This window comes from Mesoplodon bidens, assembly GCF_964165515.1.
Source record: "Mesoplodon bidens genome assembly, chromosome: 3".
NCBI classification, from domain to species: Eukaryota; Metazoa; Chordata; class Mammalia; order Artiodactyla; family Ziphiidae; genus Mesoplodon; species Mesoplodon bidens.
Genome location: NC_138178.1, coordinates 173,795,822 through 173,816,935, shown reverse-complemented (window position 1 = coordinate 173,816,935; position 21,114 = coordinate 173,795,822). Strand labels below are relative to the sequence as shown.

The 21,114-nt window shown below is 52.0% G+C and overlaps 1 protein-coding gene across 1 annotated transcript in view; it reads right to left on the bottom strand.

The window, feature by feature from the left end:
• Window positions 1–283: 283 nt before the first annotated feature.
• CYP46A1 (cytochrome P450 family 46 subfamily A member 1) overlaps window positions 284–21,114 on the bottom strand; it is a gene marked incomplete at its 5' end in the record, with an annotated part of 34,046 nt that continues 13,215 nt past the window's right edge. Inside the window, 12 exons of the mRNA XM_081229184.1 lie at window positions 284–958; window positions 1,158–1,224; window positions 2,001–2,089; window positions 6,163–6,273; window positions 6,928–7,012; window positions 9,547–9,619; window positions 11,692–11,754; window positions 11,932–12,082; window positions 13,670–13,780; window positions 14,488–14,626; window positions 19,976–20,062; window positions 20,538–20,611. Coding sequence (XP_081085310.1) covers window positions 788–958; window positions 1,158–1,224; window positions 2,001–2,089; window positions 6,163–6,273; window positions 6,928–7,012; window positions 9,547–9,619; window positions 11,692–11,754; window positions 11,932–12,082; window positions 13,670–13,780; window positions 14,488–14,626; window positions 19,976–20,062; window positions 20,538–20,611 — 1,221 coding nt within the window. The 3' untranslated portion in view covers window positions 284–787. The remainder of the gene's footprint in view (window positions 959–1,157; window positions 1,225–2,000; window positions 2,090–6,162; window positions 6,274–6,927; window positions 7,013–9,546; window positions 9,620–11,691; window positions 11,755–11,931; window positions 12,083–13,669; window positions 13,781–14,487; window positions 14,627–19,975; window positions 20,063–20,537; window positions 20,612–21,114) is intronic.

The following is a 21,114-nucleotide window of genomic DNA, read 5'->3' as shown; positions in this document are numbered from 1 at the left end:
ACTGCCCACAGTCCCAGCCTCCCCCCCCAGGAGCATGGCCTTGCACATAACATGGGGCCCTCCTGGGAACCTGGGCCGTCTTCTCCCGATGTGGCACTCTCTGGGCATCTCCAGGGGCAGCTTCCAGAGCTGCATCAGCCCTTAGGGAGATCAGCCTCAACAAGGCACCCATTTTACAGATGAGAAGACAGAGGCCAGAGCACCCTGGCCTGGTCTGGCCGTTCATTCATGCAGTCAACACATTTATTTATTGAGCATCGACTCCGTGCCAGGCCCTGGGTGGGCACAGGGGGCTCAGAGGTGAATCACACACAGACCCTGCCCTTGAGGCACTCACAGCCTGGCAGGGCAGTCGGTCACGTCGAAGGACACTCATGATACAGTGTGGTCAGTGTGGTGCTGGAGGTAGCACAGGTGGCCAAGGGAGCACAGAGGAGGGGCCCCTGGCCCAGCCGGGGGGTGGCAAGGGGGGCTTCCTGGAGGAGGTGACACCTGAAGAGGGCTTTAGGGAGTGAGCAAGAGTTAGGGTGTCTGGCAGAGGACGTGGCCTGTGCAAAGAGGTGGGGGGAGACAAGAGCACATCTGGGCGGCTGCTGGGAGGAGGCAGGCTCTGGTCCAGGAAGGGCAGTGGAGTTAGCAGGGGACGGAGAGCTCTCGGGGCTGTGAAGCAGGTGGCGGTGCGCACAGGGCCCGCTGGGAGCCAGTGTGGAGGGCGCTCCCGGGAAGAGGGCAGGGGGACAGCGTGGGCGTGGCCCTGGCGGAGGAGTCCGGTCCTGCACGGGGCCCCTCAGCAGGGCGGGGGCGGGGGCGCGGGCTGCCAGCCCCGAGGCTGCAGGGTGCACAGCACGGGGTCCAGCGGCTTGAGCGTGGCCTGCTCCAGCAGCCTGAATCGCTGCCCGGGCACCAGCCGGAACTCCAGCCTCTGCAGCAGCTTGGCCATGACCACCTTCACCTCCATCTGTGCGCGCGGGGGCGGGGTGGGGGGGTCAGTGGCGTGAATGAGGGAATGAGCAGCAAATGCCACAGCTGCCTGGGTCCCCAGCCCCCAGCCCGCAGCCCCCGGCCCGGGGACCCAGAGCAGGGCTCTGAAATGCTTCCTGGACAAGACGTCACCCCGCAGTCACTTCTGGGCAGGAACCCCAGCGCTGGCCCCCTACCTGAGCAAACTGCTGCCCAATGCAGGAGCGGGGTCCCAGGGAGAATGGGAAGTAGGTGAACTTCGGCCTGCGTGCGGGGAGAGAGGCGTCAGGAGGCAGCCCCGCGACAGTCGTGACAAAGCCAACCTTGTGAGGACCGGCTTTGGGCCAGGGCTCGTTATCGAACATGCTAAAGGCATCAACAGCTGACTCGGCTAAGCTCTGGGTCAGCATTGTCTCATTTTATCCTCCTTCGAGCCTTCCGGAAGGAGCTGTTATTATTCCCATTTCACAGATGGAGGAACTGAGGCTCAGAGAGGCAAAGCAACACCCCCAAGGTCCTACGTCACTTACTCCACTTATTCAGCCGGTCACACGCCCAGCTCTGGGAAGTCTGGGTCTGGACTCAGGCGTCCGTCCCCTGAGCCTGGCTCTCCTCCCCACCACTGCTTCAGTACTTGAAACCATTCACTCCCACAGCCACCTCTAGAGGGAGCCGTTGGTATTCCCATTTCTCAGATAGGAGCATCAAGGTGTGGGGGGGCAGGGATGCAGTCACTTGCCCAAGTCCCAGGCCTTCCCGGCATAAGGGACTGGTCACGAGCACAGACTTTAACACCAGTCTGAGCTGGGCTCAAGCCTTCGTTCTGCCCTTTCCTGGCTGTTCTTCTTTGTGCAAGTTACCTAACCTCTCTGAGCCGTGATTTCCTCCCTGTAAATGGGGGCAGAGTGGGGTTCACAACGCCCTCGCAGTGATCTGGAAGGCTATGTGGGCTCAGTGAGCACAGGCAGCTCAGACCAGAGGCCACTGGGACCATCCTCCCACCAGGCCTCCACTTGTGGACAGCTTGAAGAGAGACTTACTTGGGTGCTTTGGGGCTGAAGCGATCTGGGTTGAAAGTCAGCGGGTCCTCAAAGTATGTGTCCATCCGCCCCATGACATAGGTGCTGAACTGCCGGGCAGAGGATCTGCTTGTCTCTGGCTCCGAGGATGGGTCCCCTCGCACCTCCCAACCTGCTGCAGTCACCCAGTGGGGAGACTCGGAGCAGAGTACGCCCTCCTGCACTCCCCACCCACCTCTCCACCCGCCCATCTCCCCACCCATCTCTCCACCTGCCCATATGGACCAGTGCGGAATTCCACTGGCCCCTGGAAAGTCTCTAAGAGGAAGAAAGGGGGTAGCCCAATATGCTGCCAACCAGCTGGGCATGCTCCATCATCCCATGCTTGACCTCACCCTGTGGGGGGGGGGGCTACAATTATCCCCATTTTACAGATGAGGAAACTGAGGCTCAGAGGCTCATGACTTGCCTAAAGTCACCTGGCAAGTAAGCGGCCAAAATGAGATGCAAACTCAGGTCTGCTGTGAGGCCATCTGTCTCTAGATTCCTGAGAGCTGTTATTGTTCAAAGTTTCTCTTCAGCACAAGACTTGCTTCAGCGGGGTGGGGGTGGGGGAGCCGCAGAGCCCCCACTAGCCTTTCACCTGCACACCTGGTGCCTCCTGATTGAAGTTGACGCTCCATGCCCCGGCCCCCAGGGGCCATTCATGCCCCATAACTTGGGTCCTGGGTGCTGACCTTTGCACAAAGTGTCTCCCCAAGCCTGTGCTGCCCCTGGTTCTCTGTGAGAGTCCAGGGCATCCAGGGCTGGAGGCGGGGCCTGGAGCTGAGTGGGAGCATAAGACCAGGAGGGGTCTAAGGTCAGCAAAGGGCGCCTACTGTGTGCCAGGGGTTTTGGCCAGACACATGATGTACGTTATCCTGTATTATCCTGTCGACTCAGGTACCATTATCCCCACCTTACAAGGATGGTACTGAGGCCTGGAGGTTCAGGGTCTTCCCTGAGATGACCCAGCCAGCAGGGAGCAGGGCCGGGATTAGAGCCTGGGTGTGCCCACTCAAGGTCCACGGGGTTGCACACGTGGGTTGAGAGTCAGCCCCAGGGCTTCGCCCTGCCAGATGTAAGGGCATTCTGAAGAGATGGTCATTAAGGCAGGTGGTATTGGTGCAGGATGTTTTTTTAAAAAAAAGGACAGATACGGAATTCCCTGGCGGTCCAGTGGTTAGGACTCCACGCTCTCACTGCCGAGGACCCAGGTTCAATCCCTGGTCTTGGAACTAAAATCCCACAACCTGCATGGTGTGGCCAAAAAAAGAAAGAAAGAAAAAAAAAAGCACACATGGATGAAGCTTTGATACGTGCTGGAGAGGGCTTGGCAGAGCCCTGGGGAAGGGAGACTCAACAGGTGGGACTGGAGCACGTCTTTCTCCTCTGTAAAAATAAACATAGGGGGCTTCCCTGGTGGCGCAGTGGTTCGGAGTCCGCCTGCCGATGCACGGGACATGGGCTCGTGCCCCGGTCCGGGAGGATCCCACATGCCGCGTAGCGGCTGGGCCCGTGAGCCATGGCCGCTGAGCCTCCGCGTCCGGAGCCTGTGCTCCGCAACGGGAGAGGCCACAGCGGTTAGAGGCCCGCGTACCGCAAAAACAATAACAAAAACAAAAACAAAAAACATAGGTTCTGTCTGGGGCTGAACTGCATCCCCCTAAAATTCATAAGTTGAAGTCCTAACTTCAGAATGTGACTGTATTTGGAGATAGGCTCTTTAAAGAGGTAATTAAGTTAAAATGAGGTCATCGGGGCCCCTAATCCAGTATGACTGGTGTTTTTTTTTTTTGCGGTACGCGGGCCTCTCACCATTGTGGCCTCTCTCGCTGCGGAGCACAGGCTCCGGACGCGCAGGCTCAGCGGCCATGGCTCACGGGCCCAGCCGCTCCGTGGCATGTGGGATCTTCCCGGACCGGGGCACGAACCTGTGTCCCCTGGATCGGCAGGCAGACCCTCAACCACTGCGCCACCAGGGAAGCCCATGACTGATGTTCTTATAAGAAGAGGAGATTAGGACATAGACACACACAGAGAAGAGGCCAGGTAAGCTGGAGGGAGAAGATAGCTGTCTGCAAGCCAAGGAGGGAGGCCTCGGAAGAAACCAACCTGCTGACACCTAAATCTTGAACTTCTGGCTTCCAGGACCATGGGAAAATAAACTTCTGCTCTTTAAGCTACTGTGTCCGTGATGCTTTGCAATAGTAGCCTCAGCAAACACAGACCCTTACCTCACACCATAGGCAAAATCAATTTCAGGTAGATAGGAGCTTAACTTTCAAAAGTGTAAAATCGGCAGAAGACAATGTAAGTGAGTACTCTTCTGACTTCAAAGCAGGGAAGCATTTCTTAAACAAGACAAAACAAGATAACGAACCACTAAAAAATTTAAGAACGTCAGATCATTAAAAACAAAGACAGGGGGCCTCCCTGGTGGCGCAGTGGTTGAGAGTCCGCCTGCCGATGCAGGGGATACGGGTTCGTGCCCCGGTCCGGGAGGATCCCACGTGCCGCGGAGCTGCTGGGCCCGTGAGCCATGGCTGCTAAGCCTGCGCATCCGGGGCCTGTGCTCCGCAACGGGAGAGGCCACAACAGTGAGAGGCCCACGTACCGCAAAAAAAAAAAAAAAAAAAAGACAGGGCTTCCCTGGTGGCGCAGTGGTTGAGAGTCCTCCTGCTGATGCAGGGGACACGGGTTGGCGCCCCGGTCCGGGAGGATCCCACATGCCGCGGAGTGGCTGGGCCCGTGAGCCATGACCGCTGAGCCTGTGCGTCCGGAGCCTGTGCTCCGCAACGGGAGAGGCCACAACGGTGAAAGGCCCGCGTACCGCAAAAAAAAAACAAACAAAAAACAAAGACAAACCACATATCTAGAGATGACATTTGCAACACATCTACCTGATAAAAGATTAACATGTGAATTTGTAAAGACAACTCTACATAATAATAAGAAAAGACAAAGGACCCAAGAAAGGGAAATGAACAAACACCTCACAGAAGAGGAAAAACAGTGTAGGGCTGCCCAACCTCACCAGTAATCGGGAAAGTGCACATCAAGACCACAGCAAAATACTTTCCTTACACTTATTGAACTGGCAACAAATAAGAAACTGGCCCCTACTAAGTGGTGAGGCAGATAAAGAACAGACTCTCTCTTACACCACAAGGGAGCCTCCGAACTGGCAAAGCCACTTTGGAAAATAATCTGGCCCTAGTTTATAAAGTTGATCAGTCATCTGTCCTAAAACCCAACCCTCCCACTCCTGGGCACACACCCAAAAATCACATTTGCACATTGCATCAGGACACAAGGACAGGAAAGCTGACAGCAGCAGCTGTGCTCATAATGGCAACAAACTGGGACCCTCTCAAATGCCTGTTGACCCCGGAATCAATGTGCAATAGTGCAACTCACATGGCAGAATATTACACAGCAGTGAAAATGGATGGCCTACAGCCACACGTGGAAATCTACACTATCTTAATAGACATTGTACTGAGTCACAAAGCAAGTCCTAGGACATATTATTGTGTGGGCGGGCACACACACAAAGGCGAGGGAATCGCGAGTGCAAAATTCAGGAGAGTGACAGCTTTTGGAGGGTATCAGGAGAATGATGCACACATAGGTGGTTACGTTCTAGTTTTGGGGGCAGGTGGTGGGTTTGGGGAGGTCATTGTGCATGAATGGAGCCTGAATGAATGAATGAATGAATGAGGAAACAGCCAGAGGAACAAAATGTAAAGGAGACCAGGGGGGAGAAGGTCAACCTCAGTGGGAGGAGGGGCCATGGAGAGAGAAGGAACTGGGGCAAATATGGGCCAGCTCTGAAACTGGGCACATCCCATTCTGCCCCTTGCTGGCTGTGTGACCTCAGGAAAGTAACTTAACTTCTCTGAGCCTCAGCAGCCTCAGCTGTAAACGAGGTACCTCCCTTTTAGAATCATCCGCTGTAATCTTACACTGGACAGTGGGGTGGGGAGAGAAAATTCATCACAAGGTTATGGTAGGACTCAAACAAGAATGCACGGGGAGGCCAGGGAGGATAACGGGGCCACGGACCTCGGAGAAGTCCCTGACCTCAGCGGACAGCCCTGAATTGGCCAGCTGGGTGCAGGCAGGCAGGGGCCCCACGCACCAGGAGCGGGGTGTTGCCGGGGACCCGGACCCCATCGATCAAGGTCTCCTCCTCCAGCAGACGAAAGGTGCCCCACGCTGGCGGGTACAGCCTCAGCGACTCCTTGAGGACCTGCAGACACCACACGGGGAGATAACGAGAGACATCAGGAGACCCCATGGAAAGTGCCAGAAGCACGTCCCGGACACACCTCTGCTCCATTTCACGGAGCACCCACGGCCGAACTGGGTCCCTGACCCCTGCAAGGTCAGCCTCTTCTGCGTGTCCAACCCCTCATGTGACAGAAGGAGAAACCAAGGCCCAGAGGAGGCGTTGTGCAAAGCCACAGTGCCAGAGACCAGACCAGACAGGAGACCAGAGCCAGGCCTCCCTCTAAACCAGGGCTCCCACCATCCCGAGGACTCCAGCAGCTCGAGGAAGGCCTCCTCCTGTGCTGTGCTGGGGGTTGGAGGGGGGTTCTGCTGAGCCTGGCCCCCAGCTGGGAAGCCCAACGCTTGTGGAACCCAGGCCTAACTGGGTTTTACTAACTGGGCTGGTTTCCATACTGGAATCACCTGGGAAACCGTAGCCATGCTGGGTCCCGCCCCCAGCGACTCATTGGCATTGGCCTGGAGCAGCCTGGACGTGGGCAGTTTTTTAACCTCCCAGGGGATCCTCAGGTGCAGCAACGTTCGAGAACCCCTGTACTAAAGGGTTCAAGCAGGCAGCAGCCCTGGTCGATGAATCGCCCACCTCTGCCCAGAAGCGTCTCCCCCATCCCCACACCTGGGACAGGTACTGCAGTCTCCCCAGGTCCTCGCAGTCAAGGTGCCTCTTGGAACCGATGACCTCGTCCACCTCGGCCTGCAGCCTGTCAGTCAGACAAAGACAAGTTCGTCTCCAAGGAGAGATGCCCCACGTTAGTTTTAAGAAGGGCGGGATGGGAGGAAGCGTGAAGCGAGAGGCCTGGGGCTTCCCCGCTGCACACACTGCCCCCCCCCAGCCCCCGTTCTTGAAGGAACCTCCATGTCCAAACGCAGACACCCGGGCAGCTGGGAACTACGTTCCAGGCCCTTAAAACATTCACCCGCTGCGTGTGCTGCTCGGAATCGGCTGTAGGAAACAAAGCACCACAGAACAAGGTCTTTGCGCAAAGATGCCTGTTTCAGCCCGGTTCACAGCAGCTGGAAACAGCAGAAGGAGCGATGCAGGGATGCAGGTACAAGCCTTAGGACGTGCACCGTTAGAATAACATGCAGCCATAAAGGTGGACCTGGACCACTTCCCACCCATGACGGGGTCTTTTGTCAAAAGACAGAAAATAACAAGTGCTGGTGAGGATGTGGAGAAATCACAGCCCTTGTGCACTGCTGGTGGGGATGTAAAGTGGTGCAGCTGCTTTGGAAAATGGTATGGAGGCTCCTCCAAAAGTTAAACACAGGGCTTCCCTGGTGGCGCAGTGGTTGAGAGTCTGCCTGATGCAGGGGACACGGGTCCGGGAAGATCCCACATGCCGCGGAGCGGCTGGGCCCGTGAGCCATGGCCACTGAGCCTGTGCGTCCGGAGCCTGTGCTCCGCAACGGGAGAGGTCACAACAGTGAGAGGCCCGCGTACCGCAAAAAAAAAAAAAAAAAGTTAAACACAGAACTACCATGTGATGCAGCAATCCCACTTCTGGGTAGATGGGTTTCAGATAGATATTTACACACCCACGTTCACAGCAGCACTATTCGCAATAGCCAAAAGGTGGAAGCAGCCCAAGTGTCCACTGATGCATGAATGGATAAACAAGATGCGGTCCATACATACAAGGGAATATCACTCAGACTCAAAAGGGAAGGGCGTCCTGCCACCTGCTGCCACACGGATGAGCCTTGAGGACATTATGCTGAGTGAAACAAACCAAACAAAAAGGACAAATACACTATGATTCCACTTGTATGAGATCCCGAGAGGAGTCAGATGTCTGGAGACAGGAAGATGAATGGTGGTTGCCAGGGGCTGGAGGGAGGGAGGCAGGGAGTGAGGAGTTAGTGTTGGACGGGGACAGTTTCCGTCTGGGATGCTGAAATGTTCCGGGGATGGACGGTGGTGAAGGATGGTGGTGATGGATCCACAACGGGGTGAATGTACTTAATGCCCCTGAGCCATACACCTGAAAATGGTTTAAATGGTAGATTTTATTATATATATGATATTATATATGATATATATATGATATACATATATACACATAGACACAATATTAAAGAAAAAAAGAACTTGGGAAGAGGTTGCAAAACTGTGGGGCAATGTTGTGATAATAGACATGGCAAAATTCAGGAATTAACATGAACTGTCCCTGGGTGGATGGGGGCACCACAGGTGGATTTATTACTATAATTATAATCATTATTTTAACTTTTCTGCTTTTTTCCAAATTTTTAATAAATACTATTACGTATTTTTAAACACCAGTAAGCTACAGTTGACCCTTGCACAACACAGGAGTTAGGGGCACCGACCCTCCGCACAGTCAAAAATCCGAATATAACTTTACGGTTGGCTCCACATCCACGGATTTAACCAACTGCGGCTCGTGTGGTGCTGTAGCAGGTATGTAGTGGAAAAAATCCATGTGTAAGTGGACCCGCACGGTTCAAATCCTTGTCGTTCAAGGGTCAATGGTGTTATATTCTCAGGCAATCGTTCAGTCTGCCCTTTCCTGCTGGTGATGACAACCGTTGCTCTGATGGACCCTTCCCCGTGTCCGCGGAGGTCCCACCCCCAAGCCTGTCGGCGGCATTTGCAGAGCGCTCTTACATTTAGCTCAGCCCATCTGTGCAACAGTCCTTGAGGGACACTGTTTGTATTTAAGGAAACCAACGGCCCAGCTCAAATGCCATCTCCCCAGCGATGCCCTCCTTTGTCTTGCCAGCTGCAGACAAGCGCTCCCTCAGCACTTTGCTTGGAATTCTGTTCAGTCCTAAGTGCCAGCCCCTGGCCAGGCCCTGAGTACATCTTGGGAGGGAAAGAGCCACGTCCCTGCCCTCCTGGAGCTTCTGGTTTCATGACCGAAATAGACTCAAAGCAAACAGTCCCAGGAGAAAACGCATCTCTGAGCTGGGAGGAGGCTAGGAGGGGAAACAGAGTGGATGCTTCAGGGGTCTAAGAAGGCTTCTGAGGAGGGGGAAGAGGAAGGGGGAGGAGGAGGAGGAGGGGGAATTCTCCAGGAGAAAAGCAGGAAGAGGAGCTTCTAGAAGTAGGAACAGCATGTGCAAAGACCCTGGGGTGAAGGGAAGCGGGACATATTGGAGGGGGCTCAGCCGTGGGAGATGGGAGCAGGTGGTCCCCTAGGAACAAGACATCAGATAAACCCCTTCACCAACATCAAGGGGAGCCCCCCCCCATGTCCCCTCCTCGTACCTCGCCAAGATCTCCGGCTGGCGTGACAGCTCCATCACCGTGAATGCCAGGTGATTGGCAGAGGTCTCGTGACCTGCAGGAAAGGAGGAGAGCGGAGGCTCCACGAGGCCTACGGGGCTGCCGCTGGCCCAGCCTGCCTGGCCTCTGAGACCCCAAGCCCCTGTGGTAGTTCAAGCCCTCACTTCTCCCCCTTGGCTGAGCCAGACGTACAGATACGAGGGAGACACCTGCCCACCTCCGCATTCCTGGTGCTTCCTACGTTGTCAAAGAAATGGCCTTTGCCCCCACGCATCCGTGTCTCACACCCTAAAAGCCCCTTGTTCCAACCATCCTTGTGCCTTGCCTGGCCTGGAGGGATATTTGTCCCCATTTTGCAGAAGAGCAAGCTGAGGCTGAGAGGAATGTGTCCCTCTTAGGTCACACAGCAGGAGGAACAGAGCTAGGACTCAAGTCAAGCAAAGCTTTCAAGCCCAAAGCCCATGAAGCTGCAGGCACCAGTCCCTGAGGTCTGGAGAGGGTGCATCTCCTGTCACGGGGACTGACTTCCCAGGTGGAGAGGGAGGATTCTGGGTTCTGGAAGGATCTGGTCAAGTTGACAGCATCAACCCCACCCCCACCCCAGTTGGCCAGGGCGGGAACCGAGTTGCACCACTTTCCTCTAAAGGGATAGGGGGCTTAACAGGTGGCAACCACTGCCAGCCAGGGGGCCCCAAGGGCTGCTCGAATGCAAGAGAAGGGCCTACACCTTCCAGCAAGTAGGTGCTGGGAAGGAGGTCCAGCTGTTCCCAGGGCTGGAATGTGGGCAAGTCACGGCCAGGGGACCCCACAGGGGAGGCCGGGCAGGGGAATCAGAAGTGGCCGGAAGTCCCCGCCTGGCCCTGGCTCTGCATTGCGAGCAGTAACTCAGTTTCCTCAAAGGACAGTGGGAGGAGAGACACAGCTGTCCTCTCCCCGGCCCCTTGCGGTAGGGGCACAGGGCTCGTGGTGGGCTGCGAGAAGGACATGAAGGGAGTTATTAAACCCCCACTGGAAGGCTGGATGGACATCCCCATTTTACAGATGAGGAAACTGAGGCCCAGGCTACAGAGCCGGCCTATGGAAGAACCACATCCCGGATTTGGGCCCCTGGCTCACAGCATGAAGACCAGCCAGGCTTCATTCAGCAAGCACTTTATCACGTGCGGAGGACGGTGCCCTGAAGTCCTGCTCCAGCCCTACTGCTCCAGGTCTCCCGGGCTACCTGTGAGCGTGACCCCCACCTGGTGGGCCCTCATCCACGCCGTCCACATGGCAGATCCCCTCCCGCTTCGTGACCCTCTCGCAGGGGAGGCAGGCTTCCTCCTCTGAAAATCCACTGCCCAGCAAGGCAATTCTGTCTGTCTGTCCACCTCCACCATCAGACTATGAAGTATCCCTCATCTTGTTCATCTCTGTCTTCCCTGTGCCTGGTCTTCGTTCATTTCATCCGATCTTTATGGGTGCCTATGGCACTGGGTCCTGGGAATTCACAGGTGAGCAAAACAACATAACCCCTGGCTCACCGAGCATGCAATCTGCTGGGGGAGACAGACCTTATCGAATTACACCAATAAACATACAGCTTAACACTGTGAGTGAAATGTGTGGGCGGAGAGGAGCTCTGGGCGCCATGGAGAGCTTCTAACCGGGGCCTGATGAGTCTGGGCAATCCCTGAGGGCTTCCATGAGGTAGAGACACCTAAGGGATTGCTGAAGGGTGAGGAGAAGTTTTCCAGGTGAAGGACAACGCTCAAGAAATATTTGATGAGCAAATGAATAAAGTTGCTTAGCACATCTTCTGGTGCTGGTGTACGGAAGGCCTCGGCATAGATTTTGAGTGAGGCAGAGACTTGAATTCAAGTGGCCAACCTCTCCTGAGCCCAGAAAGGCAGCTTCACAAATCCTCACAATCGCCAGCTCCAGAGCCAGGTGGGAGGCCACCAAGAGAGCCTCCTGGGCCTCGCCAAGCTAAGAGAGAGGGCGTCTGCTCCCCTCACCCCTGCCCCCCAGTTCCACAGCAGAACTCTGCTCAGACTAAGAAAATCTCTGAGCCAGGGTTTAAGCCATCCACGGTCCCCTTCACTCCTGCAAAGCTCTGAGCCTTTGGTGGCTGCTGAAGCTACAAACCAGCAATGAAGAAGGTGACGAAGTTGTCCAGCAGAATCTCGTCGTCCTGGGCTCCCTCTTCAGCTGAAAGACAAGGCGAGTCTCAGAGCCCCAGGAGTAGATGCCGCCTGGGACACTAAGAATCCTGGTCTCCTCCCCACTCCCCGCTCCCTTAGAGCCAGACAGAACCAGCTGGAGTCAACTGATGGGGGGCACCCACTCTGCCTGGCCCTCCCAAGGCCCTCGAGGGATCCCTGGCACCTTTGAGAATCTGTGTGAGGATGTCAGCAGGCACGTCCTCCCCCCTCTGCAGGGCCTCCCGGCGGCGCTGGACCCAGTCCTTGCCAACCTGACGCAGGAAACGCACGCTCTCCCGGACCTCGCGAAGCTGCTTCCACTTCCCCGGCATAAACTGAATGAGAGTTCCAGCTCAGCTCAGTGGTGGACTGGACACACACTTCCCCTCTCCCCCGTCCCCCCAACTCCAAAATGACTTCAGAAATCCACAGCGGCACCGGCAAGCTGGGAGGGTGGAAGAATGTGAGAACATTCTAGAAAAGATCAAGGAGCCAGGAGACTTTATCAGAATGGTGGGCTATGGGGAATTCTCTGGCGGTCCAGTGGTTAGGGCACTTTCACTCGGGACCCCGGGTTCGATCCCTGGTCTGGCAACTAAGATGCTGCAAGCCATGTGGCCTAAGGCCAAGCACTGGCTTCCCCTTCCTGCCCCAAATCCCTAGAAATGATGAGAAAGATGCCTTAAAATACCCACAGAGCACTGGAAAATAAGAAGGGATTCCTGAAGGATGGAGGCAGTTAGGATCACATCGAAGGAGGAAACTTCAGCCAGAGGGAAGTAGAGTGAAATTAACTGCTAAAAAGGTGGGGTGGCATCAGGAGACTCTAAGCTCAGAGTCTGAAGTCCCAGGGAATAGAAGGGGGCCCTGAGCATCTGTCTGGGAATCAACTCAAGTACTGTAGCCAAGCAGGGCTCTATGGGGTCTTCCCAGAACAGACCCCCCCACCCCCATGTCCTCCACCTGCCTCTTGTCTATAGAAAAACCTTAGCCTCCTAGGCCTTCCCCAAGTTCCAAAGAGTGAATTTAATCAGAGAAGGGGTAAAATGCAGAAAGAAAGGAAAACAGTCCAGCAAGACAAAATAATAGTTTAACTATTAAACAAAGTCAAGGATCTTTAGTTCCTCCTCAAGGGCTATAGATAATATTCTGAGCCATGTCCTTTGAGCTGTTTTCCAGAAACTGAAGCCCCCACCAGGTGGGAGAAGTTAACTGTATGCTGCACACCAGCACGTAGACCCCAGACTGGTTGGAACCAGAAGGTTGATGATGCCGACTCCCGATTACCTCACCACCAATTAATCAGAAGAATGTCCACAAGCGAATCACATACCCACACCCTCCCCCCACCCCAAACACACACCCTCGTCTTTAAAAACCTTTCCCTGAAAGGCTTCAGGGAGTTTGGGCCTTTTAAGCACTAGCTGCCTAGACTCCTTGCTTGGGGCCCTGCAATAAATGCTGCACTTTCCCTCACCACAACCCAGTATCAATATATTGGCTTTACTGCACGTGGGCAAGCAGACCCGAGTTCGGTTTGGTAACAGTGCCACCTTTCCCCCTCCTTCTTCCTTCATGCCTGGAACAAGGAGGCGATAGCTGGATCTGCAGCAGCCATCTTATAACAATGAGGTGATGTACTAGAGACAGTGGAACAGAAAGACAGAAAAATCCAGGAACATCTGACATTATGGGGTCATCGTTGCCATCCTGCTTCAGGATCATTTCACATGAGAGAAAGATTTACTCCTAATTTACTTAAACCACTTCGATTTTCAGCCTCTACTTGAGGGGATGTATGCAAATCCTAACTGATTTGGAAGTCACTTCAGACATATCAGAACTCAAAACCCATTCTGAAAAAAATCACAGGAGGAAGGTCTCCAGCAAACGAGGACAAGACAAGCCACGATGTCAGGTACCTTTGCCAGAGTGTTTCGGGATGCACTGATGCCCTCCAGGATCAGTTTCACTTTCCGGGACAGAGGCTTCTGGGCACCCAGCAGCATGCTGGTCTCCATTCCAAAAGCTGCCTGGGGGAGAGAGAAGGGCAAGGTCATGCGTGGGTGATGGGAGGACTGAAGACCCAGGGCAGAGCCTGAGCTAAGGGTTGTGTGCATCATGTCATCGGCTCCTCACAACAACCCACGATAGTCCCGAACCTGTGGGATGTGGTAGGATTAAGTGGCACATAGTAGCCACTCAACAAACATTGGCTTCCTTCCTTGACAAGATGCATTTCCCCTGAAATGCAGCCTTCCTTGTGTGTCTATTTCACACCCAGCTTCCCAGTGAATTGTTGAATGGTGACGACTCTTCCCTCACTGTGCCTGAGCTCCATCCTTAACCTGGGTTGGGGGTTATCTGGGCCACTGCTGAGACAGCCAGGGTGAAAAGTCACGCAATACCCCATGGGGGGTGCTGAGGGGGAGGTAGGCTTGGGCTGGGAGTCAGGCAGACCTGAGATCCAGTCCTAGCCCTGCCACTGACCAGCCAAAGGCCTGTCTCCGCATCTCTTTGTGTCCCTTTCTAGAGCATGAGTTAGGTAGCTCCAACCTCACACCATTGTTTTAAAAGTTCGAGGAGATAAAACAGATGACCCTCCCGGCCCAGAGAAGGGGTGGCTTATATGTGGAGAAGTGGGGAGAGGGGAGGGAAGCAAGCAGGGGAAGAGGGAGGGAAGAAGCGCCCTCTGCCCGTGTGGCCTTCCCCACACCCCACTCCGCCATCCTCCCATCACCTTGGCCAGGATGTCCATGGTGGTGCAGGTCAGCATATCCTGCATGGACACCGGAGTCTGTCCATCCGCCTTGGCTTCCAGAATCTCCACCAGCTGCTCCGCTTTCTCATTGAATGTTCCCATCAAGCTAACCAAGGAGCTGAGGAAACAGCACAGACATCAGCGGCCACTGGGACCAGCCCAGGGCTGCGGACATCCTGTGCCCCCCTTTCTGAAGGGAGACCAGTGTGCAGAGTGGAGGTGGGGGCCCCTCCCAGCCTTTCTGGTCTCCCTTTAAGACCCAGCTCACAGGATGGGGCTGCAGTAATCAAACTAAGCCTTGGATTTCACCAGCCCCCTCCACTCAGGATGGCCACTGTCCCTCTACCCTTGTTTTAATGGTTTCTTGTTTGCCACTTGGCCCTTCAACTCTGACCCCAAGGAGACATGGCAATGTAGAAACTCCAGAAGACAGTGGGCAGGAAGGGAAGAAAGGCCTCTGGGGCCTCTTAGAGTCCATGAAGTTTCCCCTCCAACCTCTTGGTTGCACTGCCCACTCTCCTTACCTGCCCTGCCTGGGGCCACCATCTGCAGCCTTTTGTTATCCCATTTCACTCTCTGTCCTTGAGCAATCATAGTGCCCAACCCTACACAGAAATGAGTCCTCTGACCCAGAGCTCCCAATCCACAGCGCCCCCGCCCCAGGACAGCTACCTGGCTTGTCTGCCTGGCATACAGCTTAGAAAGAGGTATGGAAGGATGTGCTCCAAACTCACAAAAATGGTATCCCTGAGGGAGTGGAAAGGGGGGAAATTGTCCCTTTGTACATTACATATTTCTGAATTTTTACAAAGAGAAAGTGCTGCTTTTGAAATTAAAAGTAATTTTTAATGTTAGCAATCTGGGTAAAGGGTATACAGGTGTTTTTTTCTCCTGTTCTTATTCTTGAAACTTATCTAGAAATTTGAAATTATTTCCAAATAAGAGGTTTTAAAAAACAGTAAAAAGAGCAAATTGGGGAAGAGAAAAAAAAAAAAGAATAACTTTTTTAATTAGGAAAGACTATCCACTCTTCATTGCCGATCAGCCAGCCCTGCTCTGTTTCCCAGCTCTAGCACAGGCCCCAGCATCTGTCTGGTCGCTGCTGCTCCCACCCCATGCTGGCTGCATATCTCGTCCTCTGTGGCCCAGGCATATAATGAAAGCACCACTCGAATCTGGTCCCTTGCCCACCTAAAATGCTTTGAAGCACCCTGTCGTGAGGGAGGGGAAATCCTCACCTGGGCCCAGGAGGCTGTCTGCTCTTGTTCATTCCCACCTGCAGCACTGCCTTCCTGTTAAAATGACCTGTTATCTTCTCCAAAGCCCAATGCTCCTTCCCTTCTCGGGGCCTTTGCACATGTTGTCCCCTCTGCCTGAGCTGTCTCCCCTCCCACCCTCCATCCCTATGCCTCATAACACCTTAACATCTGCCCTCTCTCCAGGTGGACACCCAAATGCCACATCCTCAGGGAAATGTCTCTTAGGCCGAAGTAGTCTCAATATATGCTCCCATAGTAGCTTTGACTTTTTTTTCATAACACTTACATGGTTTGCAAGTATATATTTATTTGCAAGATTCTTTGTAGTTGTCTTTTTTTTTAAAAAAATCACATTCAAATTGACTATTTGGATCCCACGTGCTGGTTACCACACCAGTACTGAATCCCTTGCAGCTACTGCAGATACAAAATATCGGACTAGAATGTTAGCGGTACAGTGAAATCCCAACCCCCTGTCTTTTTTTTTTTTTTTTTTGCATTTTTTAAAACGTCTTTATTGGAGTACAATGGAGTACAATTGCTTTACAATGGTGTGTTAGTTTCTGCTGTATAACAAAGTGAATCAGCTATACATATACATATATCCCCATAACCCCTCCCTCTTGTGTCTCCCTCCCACCCTCCCTATCCCACTCCTCTAGGTGGTCACAAAGCACCAAGCTGATCTCCCTGTGCGATGCGGCTGCTTCCCACTAGCTATCTATTTTACATTTCCTTGTCTTTTATGGAATGACTGATTGGGACCAAGGTTTTTCAGTAAAATTAATATCTAGAAAAGCAGAAACCGGCAGTTCATTCTCACGATTTTATTAAAAGTATGTAATGATATTCTCTGTGGATAATGGCTGGAGATGAAACTCACCAGTGGTTCCTATTTTCTTCCTCAGTAGTGAATTCGGATTAACCAAGGGTCACTGACACTTTCATAAACACAGTAATCTCCCAAAGCTTCTTCCATGCAACTGTGTGAATTTTGCATTTCCAGTAAAATCATCATCTCTTAGCTGGCTACCTTATTGTGAAACTAAAAAATAAAAATATGTGGTGATGGTTGCACAACAATGTGAATGTACTTAATACCACTGAACTGTACACCTAGAAATGGGCAAGATGGTACATTTTATGTTATGTGTATCTTACCACAATTCAAAAATTTTTAAATAAAAATGTGAAAGCACTTAATAAAATGTAAAGTGCAGTTCAAATGTGAGGTTCAGTGTGATGGAGAGGGTTAACCAAAACAATGCTGCTGGTATTTATATCATGAGCACTATGGGCGGCCATCTGGTTAGAATCTATGCCCTCCCATAACCTCAAAGCTTCCTGAGGGCGGGACCACGTCACCTTGGTTGGCCTTCATACCCCTGGCACTTGGCACAAGTATTCATTAAATAAATGCTTCTTTCTAGTCTATTCCTTTTATCATTCCTGGCAACTTTGCAGCAAGACCAAGACCATTCCATGCATTCATTCTATGGACATTCCTGCAGGGCTTGTGAAGTGCCTGGTGCCGTGCTGGGTGCAGGGGTCCAGGAACAGGGTGCGCCTTCTGCCTCACGGACCTGAGGTCTAGTGAGGGAGGCAGATTGAATGAGAATCATTTCAGTGGATGTGACAGAAGCCATCATGGAGACGTGAACTCAGTCTTGGAAGGTCAGGAAACAGTTCCCCAAAGCAGTGACATCTTAGCTGGGTATCAAAGGAGTCAGGGGAATTCCCTGGGGCAGCACAGAAGGCAGAGGGAATGGCAGCAACACAGGCAGAGATGCCAGAAAGAGCCCAGCGTTGCCAGAAAGGTGGAGGTGAGAGGGTCCAAATGCTGGAGGGGTCTCAGGGGCAGACTAAGGGGGAGTGAGGTCTGACCTTCATATTTCAGATCATAGGCAGCCACTGAAGGCTTCAGGACAGAGAAGAGATGCGGTCAGATCTGAGTTTCAGCAAGATCTCTCCAGGGTGGTGAGGTGGATGCATTAGAGGAGGGAGACAGGAGGTGGGGAGGCCAGGGAGGAGGCTGTGATGAAGGTCTAGGTGAAAATGTTTATATGGTTGCCCACAGACTACATACAAAACAGTAACTTCACAGTGGAGAAGCCTGGAGGCTCCCTTAACCAAGGGAGCAGTTAACATCTCCAACAATGAGACAGATCAACACATGCTTCCAGATAACAATGCCCTAAGGAGGATACAACATTACTCCTGAGCCATTCCCACCGAAAAAAGCACAACCTGAGTGTAATTGAACAGAAATAGCAAACAGAACTGAAGGATGTTCTATGACATTGGCCTGTAATCTTAAGGTCAAGAAATTTAAGGAAAGAGTAAAAACTGTTCTAGAATGAAGGAGGCTAAAGAGATATGGTAACTGGGACTTCCCTGGTAGCGCAGTGGTTAAGAATCCGCCTGCCAACGCAGGGTACGTGGGTTTGAGCCCTGGTCTGGGAAGATCCAACATGTCGCACAGCAACTAAGCCCGTGGGCCACAACTACTGAGCCTGCTCTCTGGAGCCCATGAGCCACAACTACTGAGGCACGCACCACAACTACTGAGCCTGCACTCTAGAGCCCACAGGCCACAACTACTGAGCCCGAGTGCTGCAATTACTGAAGCCCATGTGCTTAGAGCCCACGCTCTGCAGAAAGAGAAGGCATCGCAATGAGAAGCCCATGCACCGCAGCAAAGATTAGCCCCTGCTCACCGCAACTAGAGAAAAGCCTGCGCGCAGCAACGAAGACCCAATGCAGCCAAAAATAAATGAATTAATTTAATTAAATTACTTAAAATAAAAAATAAATAAATAAAATAAAGAGATACGGTAGCTAAACGTGACACATGGACCTGGACTGGATCCTAGACAAGAATAAAAAGAGCTGTCATTACACAAGTGACAAAATTTGAATATGGATTATGGATTAGATAACAGTATTGGATTAATGTTAAATGTCCTCATTTTGATAACTGAACAGCAGTCATGTAAAGGAATGTCCTTGTTCATAGGAAATACACACAGAAGCATTTAAGAGAAGAGATTACAATGTCTCCAACTCACTCTCAAATAATTTAAAAAACATGCACTATACAAAAATGTATATACATACACACACAGAGAGAAAATTATAAATATATTTATATATACACATAAAGAAGAAATGACAACACATATGGTGATTTAAATGATAAACAATAAGTGGATCTGGGTAAAAGATATACAGAAGTCCCTTAGACTATTCTGAAAATTTTTCTGTAAATTTGAAATTATATCAAAATAAAAGATTATCTTCCTCAAAATGTTAAACATAGAATTATCATATGACCCAGTAATCCCATTACTATATACCCAAGAGAAATATATCCACCCAAAAATGTTCATAGCTGCATTATTTGCAATAGCCAAAAAGTAAAAACAACTTAAATGTCCATCAACTGATGAATGGATACATAAAATGTGGTATGTTCATACAATGGAATCTTATTTGGTAATAAAAAGGAATGAAGTTCTGATACATGCTATAATGTGGATGAGTCTTGAAAATATTATGCTAAGTGAAATAAACCAGGCATAAAAGAAATGTTGTATGATTCCATTTATAAGACATGTATAGAATATGAAAACCCATAGAGACAGAAATTAAATTAGTGGTTGTCAGAAGCTGCAGGCATTGACAGGAAATAAGGAGTGACTGATTTGGGGGGTGATGAAAATGTTTTAAAATCAACCATGGTGATGGTTGTACACGTTTGTGAATATACTGAAAATCATTGAATTGTACCTGTAAATGGGTGAATTGTATAGTATTTGAATTATATCTCATGAAAACAGCTATTTTAAAAATAAAATGTTACCAAAAAATGAAAACTATAATAAATGAAAAAGCCCAGACAAGGAGTGCTGAGGTCTGAGCCAAGGGAGCTGCTGGGGGACAGGAACCCCACACCTCCAGGCATCGTGGTCATTCAGCTCCTGACATTCACAAACTACTTGGGGGCCTCTCAGACTCCCACCCCGCTGGCTGTCTTGGTCTCTCTTTGACCGGTAATGCCGTGTCCTTCCTCTCTCCCTTCAGCCTGGGTGAAGGTGAAGCCCCTTCCAATGAAGACTCGCCCTTGCCAAGCCCACCCAGGCTGGCAGCCCAGCACTGCCTGTGAGCAGCCAGCCATGACCCCAGGGCCTCTCTGCGGCCACACTCACCTCCGGCTGAAGGCCAGGTCCATGACCCTCCGCTGTTTGTGCCAGCGTTCATAGTCACATTCGGACACCAAGCCTTGGCCAAACAGCCTGCGGAAGAGACAAACACGTGATGTGAGAAACGGGGTGAAGGAATGAGAATTGACTGCCTGACGGGGTCGGGTCACCTTTTGGGGTGATGAAAATGTTCTAGAACCAGACAATAGTGATGGTTGCCCCACATGGTGAATGTAACAATGCCACTGAATTGTAATTCCAATGCGGTTAATTTAAAATGGTGAATTTTATGTGATGTGAATTTTACCATAATACATACATACATAAGGGTGATCGTGTGCCCCAACCTCAGTGACCCCTGCATTCCCACCTGCCAGCCGGAGGGGAAAGGACGAGAAGGAAGGTGCTGGTGACAAGAGTGGTGACCACCACGGATGGCCCCTGTTGTGCACTCGGCAGCCAGGGTGTTGGGACTTAATGCTACATCCAACACTCTGGACCCTGTGAACCCTCCACTTGCAGCCAGAGGCTCTCCTGGCCTTGCCCCAGACCCCTCCTCGCGTCTTACCTCTCACCAAACACAGTCTGGATCGCGTGGTACATCTTGGAGTCCTTGTTGTACTTGGTTGACATCAGGAACTTCTAAACATCCCCAAAAAAACAACATGAGCTTGTGCACCCATGAGAGGCTGCAGAAGACTCAGCAGTTTTCTTGTCTCGTATGAAACACGCCTCCAAATAATCACCCTGAGCTGAGTGCCAGCTATGGTGTGAACGCTCATATGAGTGATCTCACCTACTCCCTCTGGAAGTCCTGTCTTTCAGGGATGAGGAAAGTGGGGCACAGAGGGGTGAAGTGATTTTTTCCTGTGGTCACACAGCTGGGGACTGATGCAGGGTGGCTTCCTCACTCCAATGCCCACACTCAGGAGCCCACACCACGCCACCTTCCAAAGTGGCGACAAGAAAAGGCCTGGGCTGCTCTGAAACCAGAGTGGGGAAGGGGAGAAGCCTGGTGGGAGGGCTTCTAGGACACAGGAGAGACACTCAGCACAGATTCAGTGTTGTTAGTGCCAACCCAGCCGTGGAAGTCAAGGAAGGCTTCCTGGAGGAAGGGTCCACTTCCTCACCAAGAGCAGGAGTGT